Below are 12,482 nucleotides of genomic sequence, written 5' to 3'. Positions count from 1 at the left end.
CTGCAAACACTAGTCTGGTTACATGTATAGTCCTCGGTGGAGCTGCAGCTGCCAGTCATGATGAGGAACTTATGTTCCATGCTAGAAAAGTCAATGGCCGCTTCCCCACATTTGCTTCGCAGCTGCTTCCAACAGGTAGGGTAAGATGTATCATTACTTTACCTCTGAGGTCTGTATGCCAATAGCTAGGGAACAGGCGCTGATCTCCAAGCTCCCCTGGTATTATTATCAAAGGATTTGGAGTACTGACAATAAAAAAGAATCTCATCGGTAGAGAGAAAGGCTAGCTCACAAGTCTGAGAAAGATGGGAGAAGAATGAATACAGGGACATAGAGGCCCTTCAGATGTACATTGGTAGGCTAGGCTTGGCTCTTAATTAATTACCATGTAGTATCTAAAGCTAATGATTGCATTCATTCACTGATATCTTGCTTCTTCAGGGATCCATTTAGCCGACCTGGGCCATCACAATAGCTCTTTACATATAAACAGAACACGAAGCATGCACACAATACAATATCTGTAATGCTAATCTAATGGTTCACAGCTTGGAAACAGACATTTACTTCTTCAAAAGACTGTTGTCCATTTTAATATAGACAAGCGGGACTTGGAGATGGTGTTAATTCATTTCATCAATTCTGCCTTTGATCCAATATCCTGAGGAGCGCTGGGTATTAACTGTTGTGATAATTTTCCCAAGCATGCACTAATTCCATGGATGTGTATGTCGGCAATGATTTTTATTGACACTGACTATGACTCGTATCATAAACTGAGTATAAACCAAGAGAGGTTCATGAGAATATTGCACATCCAGTGCTACATGTGACCTATGGAGCTGCTAGCCCCATCTTGGCCTTACTAATATGGCTGATTCCCATTTCTACAAATGGCTCACTGATTGCTGTGAAGTTAATCTTGTGATTGTGTTTTGTCGTCAGGAAGAAATGGCTGAGCTGAAGGCCCAGTTGTACCTGCTGGAGAAAGAAAAGAAAGCAATGGAACTTAAATTAAGTACTCGGGACGCCCAGGAACAAGCCTACCTTGTACACATTGAGCACCTCAAATCTGAGGTGGAAGAGCAAAAAGAGCAGAGGATGCGGTCACTGAGCTCAACCAGCAGCAGTGGCAAGGACAAGATGGGAAAGGTGAGGATGTCCTCAAGCTCACTTTAAGCACGTAGAACAGTAAAATATGTCATATACGAGACACAACAACTCATGGCTGTTGCATGTCAGCCAAAAATGGTGCAAGGCTGCAATTAATGTAGTGCAACTCTCACAAGATGTAAACGGGGTTGTCCATTAATGGACGTTTTTGTATTAATGACATAGGGGGAGGCTGCTTAAATGAAAAAATATATATTAATCCTTACCTGCCGCATCGGTGCCACTTTTCCGCTCTTAACCCTATGTTCCCACCATTCTTCTGACGTAAACCATGTCAAATGAATGCTGCTGCCATCAATTATGTGGCTGATAATTGACCGCAGCCTTCACAAGTGTGTCCAAGGGGAAGAATAGTATTGAGCAGAAATGTGAATGCTGGAGATGAACAGTGGCCTCTAATTGGGGGCAGCAGTCAGTCGACATTCTACAAATAGAGGTTGATCCAGCACTTCAGGTAAAATACAACATTTTTATTCTAACATTAAAAGCATGTGTCAAAAGGGAGTCCACATCATCAATTGTTTGGCTAAAGCATCCGAGGAAAAAGTCCCAAGAAAAATTAAAGTCTGCGTTGACATGTTTCGAAAAACACTTTTTACTCATAATCAGGTTATGAAACTCCAGGTTATGAGTAAGTATTGTTACTTTGAAATGCTTCAACCCAGCGCTCCGTCCCTCCCGTGTCTCGCCATGTGGCTTAGGCCCCTTTCACACATCAGTTTTTGTTGTCAGTCACGGATCCGTCGCAGATTGTGAAAAACTGATGCAACGGATCTGTTTTTTTTACGGATCCGACTAGCGGATCTGGCTAATTGGATCGGAGCATGCTCAGTTGAAAAAAAAACGGAATCTGTTGCCATATTCTAGCAAGCGACGCTGTCCGTTTTTCGACGTACACAAAAAACGTTACTTTGTCCGTTGTCTCGGGCTGCCGGACAAACAATTTTCGATGGATCCATCTGTCGCTAATACAAGTCTATGAGAAAAAAAATCGGATCCGGCAGCATCAGTCACCAGATCCGTTTTTTTCTCAAAATTAGACGGATTGCGACTGATGTGTGAAAGGGGCCTAAGCAGTACTGTACAGCCATATATGGAGTATTTCTACATTCAATGCTGGGAAATTGTGCTGCTGTAAAGTAGACATGTGGGAAATGTTGTTTATTAACTATTTTGTGTGACAACTCTCTGGTTTAAGGGCATAAAAATTCAACTTTTGAAAATTGCAAAATTTTCGCCAAGTTTTTCCAATTTTTTTCACAAACACAAGTCACATTGAATAAAGGTTACCACTAGCATGAAGTACAATATGTCTTGAAAAAACAATCTCAGAATCACTGGGATCCGTTGAAGCGTTCCAGAGTTATTGCCTCATAAAGTAACACTGGTCAGAATGTAAAATTTGTCCCGGTCATGAAGGTGAAAATAGGCGTGGGGGGTGAAGGGGTTAATTTTGATTTAGATTATTCTCTTGCTCATTCTCTTTGCATTTTGTTAGTTGATTAACATAAGATGTTTTGAAAGCATTCTTTTGTAGCAGCATCTTTTCCTGCCTAATGGCACAGTACTGTAATACAATATTTTAAAGGGAACCTGTCATCAGGTTCTTCCCATATAAAGCAGGGCCATATAAAGTAAGCTCTCATATACAGCATACTAGAATGTTGTCTATATGTCCCTAATGCTCTCTCCGTAAAACAAAAAGAGCTTTTATTATACTCCCCTACGGAGCCTTCTGGTCCGATGGCGTCGGATTCAGCTCCTCCTCTCTTCTTGCTTTTTGTGAATGACGTGTTCTATTTTTCACATATAAGCAGTCCACATAAGCTTTTAACATCTTCATTTAGTCAAGCTTTATATACTTTAGTTACATGCTGATGGATTGGTGTGTTAATGATGAAAGTATATCTTTTTAGGCCTCACTCACAAATCCATGTTTAAACACGTACGTGAAAAAACGGTAGCGGTGTCATCAGTGTTTTGCATCAACTTGTTATCCACGCATCCATTTTTATCAAAGTTTTTTTTGCTGTTGGACCATGCAATATATTACAGATCTTCTCTTATACTTTCCAATGTTAAACATAGACACAGATGCAATCCGTGTACTATACGTGTTTTTCACAAACCCATAAACTTGTTGGTCCTGGTCATCCATGCTGCCGGAAAAAAATGGACATGTCTCCATGATAAAACTTAGACATGTGAGTAGCACTATAGATTAAAATGGGTATGAGTTGAAAATAAAAAACAGGTACAACACATACGTGCAGCATGGACGTGTGAATGAGGCCTTGGTTATACTTCAGGTGTAACATAACTAAAAAAACAAACAAAACAAACCTTGTAAATCCTTATAAATTTTTTCCCATAGGATTCCATAGATGGAACATCCTTGACAGAGCTGAGAACTTACAACGATGGTGAACTGGCAACGGAGCTCACAAGTGCACTGAAAAGGTCAGATCCAACATGGTTTTTAAAGAATATATATAAATGTGCCTGTGATGAGACCACTGTAAATCTGTATGATAATTTCAGGCTACATCTGACCTGGACTAAGGGGGCAGTGTCATATAATTTAATCAGGTATAATGGCATTGGACTTCTTCCCAGCCTACATTATATACAGGCCCGGATTTAGGGGGGGGGGGGGGGGGGCAAAGGGCCCGGGCCCCTGGGCATCCCACCAAGCGGGGACCTCCCACCAATATAGGGATAAATATCTCAAAACATGTAAAATACACGTCTTTTCGCTATGAACCGTTTCTAATGATAAAGGAACATTTAACAAAAGAGAAAGTGTACTGGCTACGGTCCTACATCTCAGTGGCTGGTGTAGAGCGGCACAGTCATGGCACCTGACCTGCGTCAGCATCCACTGACCTGGCTAGCCTAGCCAGACTTCCTTAGTACCCTCCCTGTACCTAATGCTCAGCTTATGGCATGCGGCAGCCTTCTCCGATCCCAACAGAAGCTTCTAGGCGCCACCTATTCAGCTATATGATCGCTCCCTCGAATTAGATCAAATGTTCAGCTACCTTCGAGGAAGGAGGTGGAGCCACGATGTCGGCGCGAGAAGAGGATTCTCAACCGCGGAGCACGGCAGGACTTCACTCTGGATCTTCAGTCACTGAAGATCCAGTTGTGAAGTGGTTCAGTCTTCACAGTGTCGCGGTGGGTGAGTATGATCTCTGTGTGTGCCTGTCTGTCTGTGTATCTTTTTTGCAGCTCCTGTCCTACACAGTACCATACTGTATATACAGGTCCACACTATATCCTGCATTAGTGTGTCTGTGTATACTGTATGTACAGTACAGACCAAAAGTTTGGATACACCTTCTCATTTAAAGATTTTTCTGTATTTTCATGACTATGATAATTGTACATTCACACTGAAGGCATCAAAACTATGAATTAACACATGTGGAATTATATACTTAACAAAAAAGTGTGAAACAACTGAAATTATGTCTTATATTCTAGGCTCTTCAAAGTAGCCATCTTTTGCTTTCAAGACTACTTTGCACACTCTTGGCATTCTCTTGATGAGCTTCAAGAGGTAGTCACCGGGAATGGTCTTCATTTCACAGGTGTGCCCTGTCAAGTTTAATAAGTGGGATTTCTTGCCTTATAAATGGTGTTGGGACCATCAGTTGTGTTGTGCAGAAGTCTGGTGGATACACAGCTGATAGTCCTACTGAATAGACTGTTAGAATTTGTTTTCTGGCAAGAATAAAAGCAGCTAAGTAAAGAAAAACGAGTGGCCATCATTACTTTAAGAAATGAAGGTCAGTCAGTCCGAAAAATTGGGAAAACTTTGAAAGTGTCCCCAAGTGCAGTGGCAAAAACCATCAAGCGCTACAAAGAAACTGGCTCACATGAGGACCGCTCCAGGAAAGGAAGACCAAGAGTCTTTTTTCGGCCTTACTAACTATGTTACTATGTTACCTCTGCTTCTAAGGATAAGTTTATCCAAGTCACCAGCCTCAGAAATCTCAGGTTAACAGCAGCTCCGATTAGAGACCAGGTCAATGCCACACAGAGTTCTAGCAGCAGACACATCTCTACAACAACTGTTAAGAGGAGACTTTGTGCAGCAGGCCTTCATGGTAAAATAGCTGCTAGGAAACCACTACTAAGGACAGGCAACAAGCAGACGAGACTTGTTTGGGCTAAAGAACACAAGGAATGGACATTAGACCAGTGGAAATCTGTGCTTTGGTCTGATGAGTCCAAATTTGAGATCTTTGGTTCCAACCACCGTGTCTTTGTGCGACACAGAAAAGGTGAACGGATGGACTCTACATGCCTGGTTCCCACCGGGAAGCATGGAGGAGGTGTGATGGTGTGGGGGTGCTTTGCTGGTGACACTGTTGGGGATTTATTAAAAATTGAAGGCATATTGAACCAGCATGGCTACCACAGCATCTTGCAGCGGCATGCTGTTCCATCCGGTTTGCGTTTAGTTGGCCCATCATTTATTTTTCAACAGAACAATGACCCCAAACACACCTCCAGGCTATGTAAGGGCTATTTGACCAAGAAGGAGAGTGATGGGGTGCTACGCCAGATGACCTGGCCTCCACAGTCACCTGACCTGAACCCAATCGAGATGGTTTGGGGTGAGCTGAACCGCAGAGTGAAGGCAAAAGGGCCAGCAAGTGAAAAGTATCTCTGGGAACTCCTTCAAGATTGTTGGAAGACCATTCCCGGTGACTACATCTTGAAGCTCATCAAGAGAATGCCAATAGTGTGCAAAGCAGTCATTAAAGCAAAAGATGGCTATGTATATAGTGTGGACTTGTTTACAGTATAATGCTGTGTATACACTTTATACAGCCCCTCAGCCTCTATTCTATATAGAGCCAGCACAGCAACAGCCTCTGATATATACAGGTAAACAGCCTCTGATATATGCAGCAAATATTGAGACAGGTCTAAGGATATATCTTATTTTGATGGTAGCAAACTGCAGTGGTGAGTGTTCCTTCTCAAAACTCAAGTTAGTTGAAAACCGATTAAGGACATTTATGAAGCAGGAATGACTTGTAAATTTGGCTATCAAGAGCATCGAGTTAGATATACTGCATGAATTGGACTTTAGTGACATCATTAGTGATTTTGCAGCACGAAAACCAAGAAAAGTGCCTAGATTGTAAAAAAAATGAATGATTTTACCTGAATTACTCTACGTAAATGATTTCTGTAAATAAACTTGCGTTCGTTTCATTTTGTGTTTTTGCATTACATATTGCAACACATTGAAAAACGGGCATCCATCCAAAATGGGCCCACGGGCCACCCACCTCTTAAATCCAGCCCTGATTATGTAAGTAGGTATGTCTCAGTGACTTGACTTTCTCTTAGATAACACAGGATCGATTGGCGGAACATGCGCTCCTGTCTATGGCAGAGTCGGCTGAGATGGCCGTCGGCCCAAGCATCGTTCAGCCATCTAATGTGTACGACCAGCTTTACACCCTCAGTCCTTATTTGAGTTTCTCACGAGACGACCTTGAGAAGGATATAAGTGGGAATAAAGGTGGTAGTATTCTACAGAAGAAAGTTTACATTTGAATGAGGGCTTGGAGATCGCAGCCTGATTCCATGAAATCCGTTTTTCTCATCAGCACATATGTAATGAACAGAGCACATGTTCCAGATTAGTGCTTTATCTCCTACATTTGCTGCCACAATTCTTGTTCTATCTGGACATTTACCAGTTATGACAGCTGAACAATTGCATATTATGAGAGAAAACCTTTAATCAGAATGTGTCCACCGCTGCTTTGTCTACTACACGTGTGAGGTAATGCAGTGGGCCGTTGGGAGGGAATCGTAACATCTGCTTCTGCAGTTGAGCTCAGTGAGAAGCTGGCAGGTCCTATAGAGATGTTCGGTTGGCTTCTATGTCACCTTCATGCTGAGGGAAGTTACCACATTCACAGTCCTGGCTTGGGATCAACATGTGGGAGCGAAGTGTCCTCAACAGACAGTAAATTCTTACATTGTCTTCAGTTATTTATAGTGCATCGTTGTCAAAGGGATCCTACATGTGCGAAGTGTGGGGGGTGTTTCTGCTGGGAATAAAGGTGATAATTGTAAACCAAAAATTAAATGTGACGTTCGATTACAAGCATAGAAAGATTTTCTGCCATGCATTTGGAGAATACTGAGCACTTCTTGTTCTCATCTATTGTAGCACTGGTAATATGTTTGTAGATAAAAATACAGGTATAAACAGGGGCTGTAGTTGTAGAGGATCTTGGATATTACATTCTTCTAAATACGTTTCCAGTGGAATTTGTCTTTCTAATAGATTTTACTGTGGAATAGAGGTGGTGTTCTTCTAAAGTGTAAAGAAAATTACAGATAAGGAATAAGGGGTCTGTCATAGAGAAAAAATCAATTTATTGGGAACCCGTCATCTTCCCAAATGCTATTAACGTGCATATATGGAGTTAATCTGCTGGTTAACAGTGTTACTTTGGACCGGCCGCCTTACTGAAAGCATGGTTGCTGGGAGAAAAAGAACTTTATTCATCCTAGCACCCAGTGACTTTGAGTTATAGCGGTGTACCCGGTGCTACTACAGTCACCACTCAATACCCAGTGATCGGCGGCTGTAAGCACGTCCTAGAAGTTGGATTGACAGCTTGCTCTGCAGCACATCTATGTAGAGTGAGTTGTCAATCAAAGTGCCAGGGTGCGATTAAAGCCATCACTGCTCACAATGCCAGTGACTGTATATAGAATATAAAGAAGAGATCCACAGTCAGAAAATAAAAACAAGTTTGAAAATATCAGTGACAAATTGCCCAAAAGATGTTTCAGGACCTGTACACAAAATAAACTTATACGGTAATCTATAAATCCACTCTAGAAAGCTATTTGGAGCAGATGATGCTTTCCCACTCTGCTTCACCTACTTGACCAAAAAGGTAAACTGAAACCAGATGAGCCTGAGGACTGATTCATGTCAAATTGTCATGTCCCATGATTTAGAGAGCATACAAGACAGTATTGCATTATCATTGTGTTGTTATATTGTGCTGAAAATATCAGTGACAAATTGCTCGAAAGATGTTTCAGGACCTGTACACAAAATAAACTTATACGGTAATCTATAAATCCACTCTAGAAAGCTATTTGGAGCACCATGTTGATGACGGTTCCTGTGAGATAGTTGTGTCCTCCCACCATCCTAGGAGCAAAAATTGGGATCTACAATTAGGCTCAGGACCAGGAATCCTATAGTAATTAATAACCTAATGTCATACATAAATATTCTCTATGGTTATGACATATAAATAATTGTGCTATGTTCATATATTAGTGTTAATTCCTGTTTAGGAAAGATTTAAATTCAGTATTTGTTTTGGGTTTCCTTTGATATATTTTTTTATATGGGTATTCTTTCCAGAGTAATCAAATAAAAATTGTGAATTTTAATGTTAAGTGGGATGGTCGGTTCTTTGATACTAATAGTATTTATAGGGTGTATAAATTCAATCTTCTTATCATTTCTTTAAGCTTTTTGTTCCTGCATGGTAAGACACAGCCGTTACTTAGGAACAGGAACAGTTGGTGGAAATGATCATTATTATTCCAATATCAATTGATTAAAATGTACTTTGTTTGTGGGACAACCCTTTTAAATTAATCTAAGTGTAAAATCACCTTATGCTTCTGTACAGCACTGCAAAAATCACTCATCAACCTTGCTATACACAGCCCCGTGCTTAGAATTCTTTTTAGATCTTCTGTACACAGCCCCATCCTCCACAATATCACTCCTCTCAGCCCCTTTATACATAGCTTACAGTATATAACCTTTCTCAGCACCTCTATGCACAGCCGCATTCTTGATTATATAGTTGCTTTCAGACCCTGTATATAATGCCCCATCCTGTAGTATAGCACTCCTTTCAGACCCTATATATGCAGCCCTATCCTACAGTATATACGTTTTCTTAGCCTATAAACAGCCCTATTCTGCAATATTACACTCCTCTCAGTCCCTTATATACAACCCCATCCTGCAGAAGAACATTCTTCTCAGCCCCTATATACATGGCGCCATCCTCTAGTATATTACTCCTTTCAGCCCTTTATGAAGTTGTTAAAAGCCTCTTCATCTGTGTATATTCCATAAAAACGTTCGGCGAGAAGGCTATGATGAGACATGAGCGTTATTACATGTTTCAAACCTTTGAACTCCCTGGTTCGTATTCAGAACTAGTCAAAGTAGGAGAAAGATTGGTTTTATAGCATCTGGTATATGGCTGTGATTCATTAACCCCATGTATTCCAGGTTGGGACACAATCCAATAGACTTGATAAGAATGCATTTTGACACCATTCACACTCGCCAACAAAATAAACAATGTCTAATGCAATCTTCATTTATTATATTGTGTTCTTTTTTACTGATTGATTTACAGGTCATATCCATCACATTCATACATTCCTTGAATAATTTGACCAGTAAGCATTCCATGCTATATATTATTATTATTATTATTATTTATTGTTATAGCGCTTTACTATTTTTTTTTAGTACTGTTCACACACTGCTAAACACTATCCATATTTAATATTTTTTTCAACTGATTACTATTTGGACTGTATCTGTTACTCCCTTAGGCCAGCCCAACACAGCATGTACTTTTCCCACAAACAAAAGTTCATGTTAATCAATACTGTAGATCTTTGGAATAATAACTCCCACAATTGGATGTGTTTTAATAAAATGTCCCTGTGCTGAGATAATCTTATAAATGTGCCCCTGCTGTGTACTGTGTAATGGCCGTGTCTGACCTTGCTGGAACACGGTCTGATCATACCACGGCCATTACACAGTACACAGTAGGGGCACATTTATAAGATTATCTCAGCACAGGGACATTTTATTAAAACACATCCAATTGTGGAAGTTATTATTACGGTATTCCAAAACCTATTGATTAAAATGAACTTTTGTTCGTGGGAAAACACCTTTAAGGGTATTGGCATTTATTGTGTAGAAATAGTTTTTTTTTTAATATCACCATTTTGTTTTTAAATGCGTGATATAAAAAGTGTAGTGGAATGTGTCTCATTCTTGAATACATGGGGTTGATGAACCACACCTATATCCCGGATGCTATAAAACCACAGTCTTTCACATACAATGACTAGTTATGACTAAGAATCAGTGGGTTCAAAGGTTCAAAATGTGTAATAACTCCCATGTCTTTTAGCATTCTTGCCTAATCTTTTTATGGAATTTACACTGATGAAGAGGTTTTTAATAGTGATGAGCGAATATACGGTACTCATTACTCGAGATTTCCCGAGCGCGCTCGGGTGTCCTCCGAGTATTTTTTAGTGCTCGGAAATATAGTTTTCATCGCCTCAGCTGAATGATTTACATCTATTAGACAGCATAAGTACATTTGGTGGTTGCCTGGTTGCTAGGGAACCCCCACATGTAATCCAGCAGACTAGTAGCTGTAAATCATTCAGCTGCGGCAAAGAAAACTAAATCTCCGGGCACTAAAATATACTCGGAAGTCACTCGAGCGTGCTCAGGAAATCTCGAGTAACGAGTATATTCGCTCATCAATAGTTTTTAACAATTTTGGAATAGCAGTGTTTTAATCTCTTCCCATGTGCTGGATCCCCTACCACCTTGGAATCTTCTGTATGGGATTGACTCTCTCCCAAGTACTTCTGTGCACCATTTCTTGTGATTGCTAGCCAATAGGAGGGTGAGCTGAATATTCATTTATTTAGTATCATTTTACAACATAGTCCCATCCTGTAGTATAATACTCCCCTCAGCTCCCTGTATAGAGCCCCATCCTGCTTTATATCACTTCTCTCCATTCCCTGTATACAGCCCCATCCTGCTGAATCTCACTCTTCACTGTCCCTCCATACGTAGAAACATCCTCCAGAATATCACTCCTCTTAGCCCCTCTATACAGTCCCATCCGGCAGTACATACCCTCTGTACACAGCCATACCCTGTAGTATATCACTCTTTTCAGACCCACTATATGTAGACCCATATTGCAGTGTATAATTCCTTGAACCTCCTTTATATAGAGCCCCATCCTGCAGTATATCACTCCTTTCACCTCTTTTATATACAGCAATATACTGCTACATATTACTCCTCTTTGCTACCTCGAAAGTGCCCCATCATGCAGTATATCACTCTTCTCAGCCCCCTGTATAGAGCCGTACTGCAGTGTATCACTCCTCTTATGCTCTGTATACAGCCTCATTATGCAGTATGTTTTCTTTTTCGGCCCCTCTATACACAACCTCATCATACAGTACATCGCTCCTATTCGTTACAAACACACATTGCTGCTTCATGGTATGAGCTCTATGCTCTGTAATGATGGAGGCTTTGGTCGTGACCTCATCTCTCACAGGGGGCAGTTCAGCTCCAGGAAGGTCCCAGAGCAGAGCTCTACTGGCCGGAGGCCAGATGAGAAAACCTGCACCGTGCATGATCATCTAGGAGCTGTGGAAGTACAGCAGGACTGTTCCACAGGTAAATAGAGGGCAAATAGGGCCAGGAGAGGCTTCCTGTGGAGGGAGATATATGCAAAATGGGGGAGATTTAAAATTGCATTAGATTGGCACATATGAATATACGTGTACATTATTATAAGACCACATTGTGATTTTGGGAATAACTTTTTAACTGAAAATCATCCTCTGCCCTGTCTGTCGTACTGTTCCTGGTAAGAGCATCCGTTACCTTTTTGCTGCCTCACCAAAAGGAACACTGAATCGTTTCCTCCATAGTTAGGATTTTACAGAGGAGATATTGGAAGGGTACCCAGGTACTTTAGTGATGCTATAACTGTGCTTAATATCACAGAGGGAGAGAATATTGGTTCTAATAGTCACAGGAGCAAAGCATTAGTTCTTCTAGCTGAACAAGTTGAGAACAGCTGTATAGTTGTAAGTGTTGATAATCGCTATTGACGGGCAGGAAACACTGGTCTGTGCCCGGTGCTGTAGGCGATTGCCAGCGATAGTGGGGCAGGAGAGTGGAAGGCTCGGATTGCTGCTGCCCACCTGTTACCTCCAGCACAGGAGCGGTGTTTGTTTCTGTTGGGGTCTTTAATTGACCCAAATAAAAAGTACATTTAGTGCACCTCACTGTGCCTGATGGTATCGAATATAAGCACTCTGCTGATGGAGAAAAGCTCTGTCCGTTTACTACATCGATGGTACTGTCACTTTTTTTTCTGATGGAGGTAATTTGACAATTCATACTGGACGCCCTTAGTCCTGAATCC

At 41.1% G+C, this 12,482-nt stretch overlaps 1 protein-coding gene across 3 annotated transcripts in view; it reads left to right on the top strand.

Annotated features, from left to right (window-relative positions):
* MCC (MCC regulator of WNT signaling pathway) overlaps positions 1–12,482 on the top strand; it is a 514,674-nt gene that overhangs the window by 495,672 nt on the left and 6,520 nt on the right. For all 3 annotated transcript variants that reach the window (XM_069752911.1, XM_069752918.1, XM_069752927.1), the window contains 2 exons: positions 946–1,152; positions 3,548–3,633. In XM_069752911.1, coding sequence (XP_069609012.1) covers positions 946–1,152; positions 3,548–3,633 — 293 coding nt within the window. The remainder of the gene's footprint in view (positions 1–945; positions 1,153–3,547; positions 3,634–12,482) is intronic.

Source organism: Ranitomeya imitator, chromosome 1 (genome assembly GCF_032444005.1).
Source record: "Ranitomeya imitator isolate aRanImi1 chromosome 1, aRanImi1.pri, whole genome shotgun sequence".
Lineage (NCBI taxonomy): Eukaryota > Metazoa > Chordata > Amphibia > Anura > Dendrobatidae > Ranitomeya > Ranitomeya imitator.
Note: the sequence above shows the minus strand (reverse complement) of the source record. Positions and strands in the feature narration are given on the sequence as shown.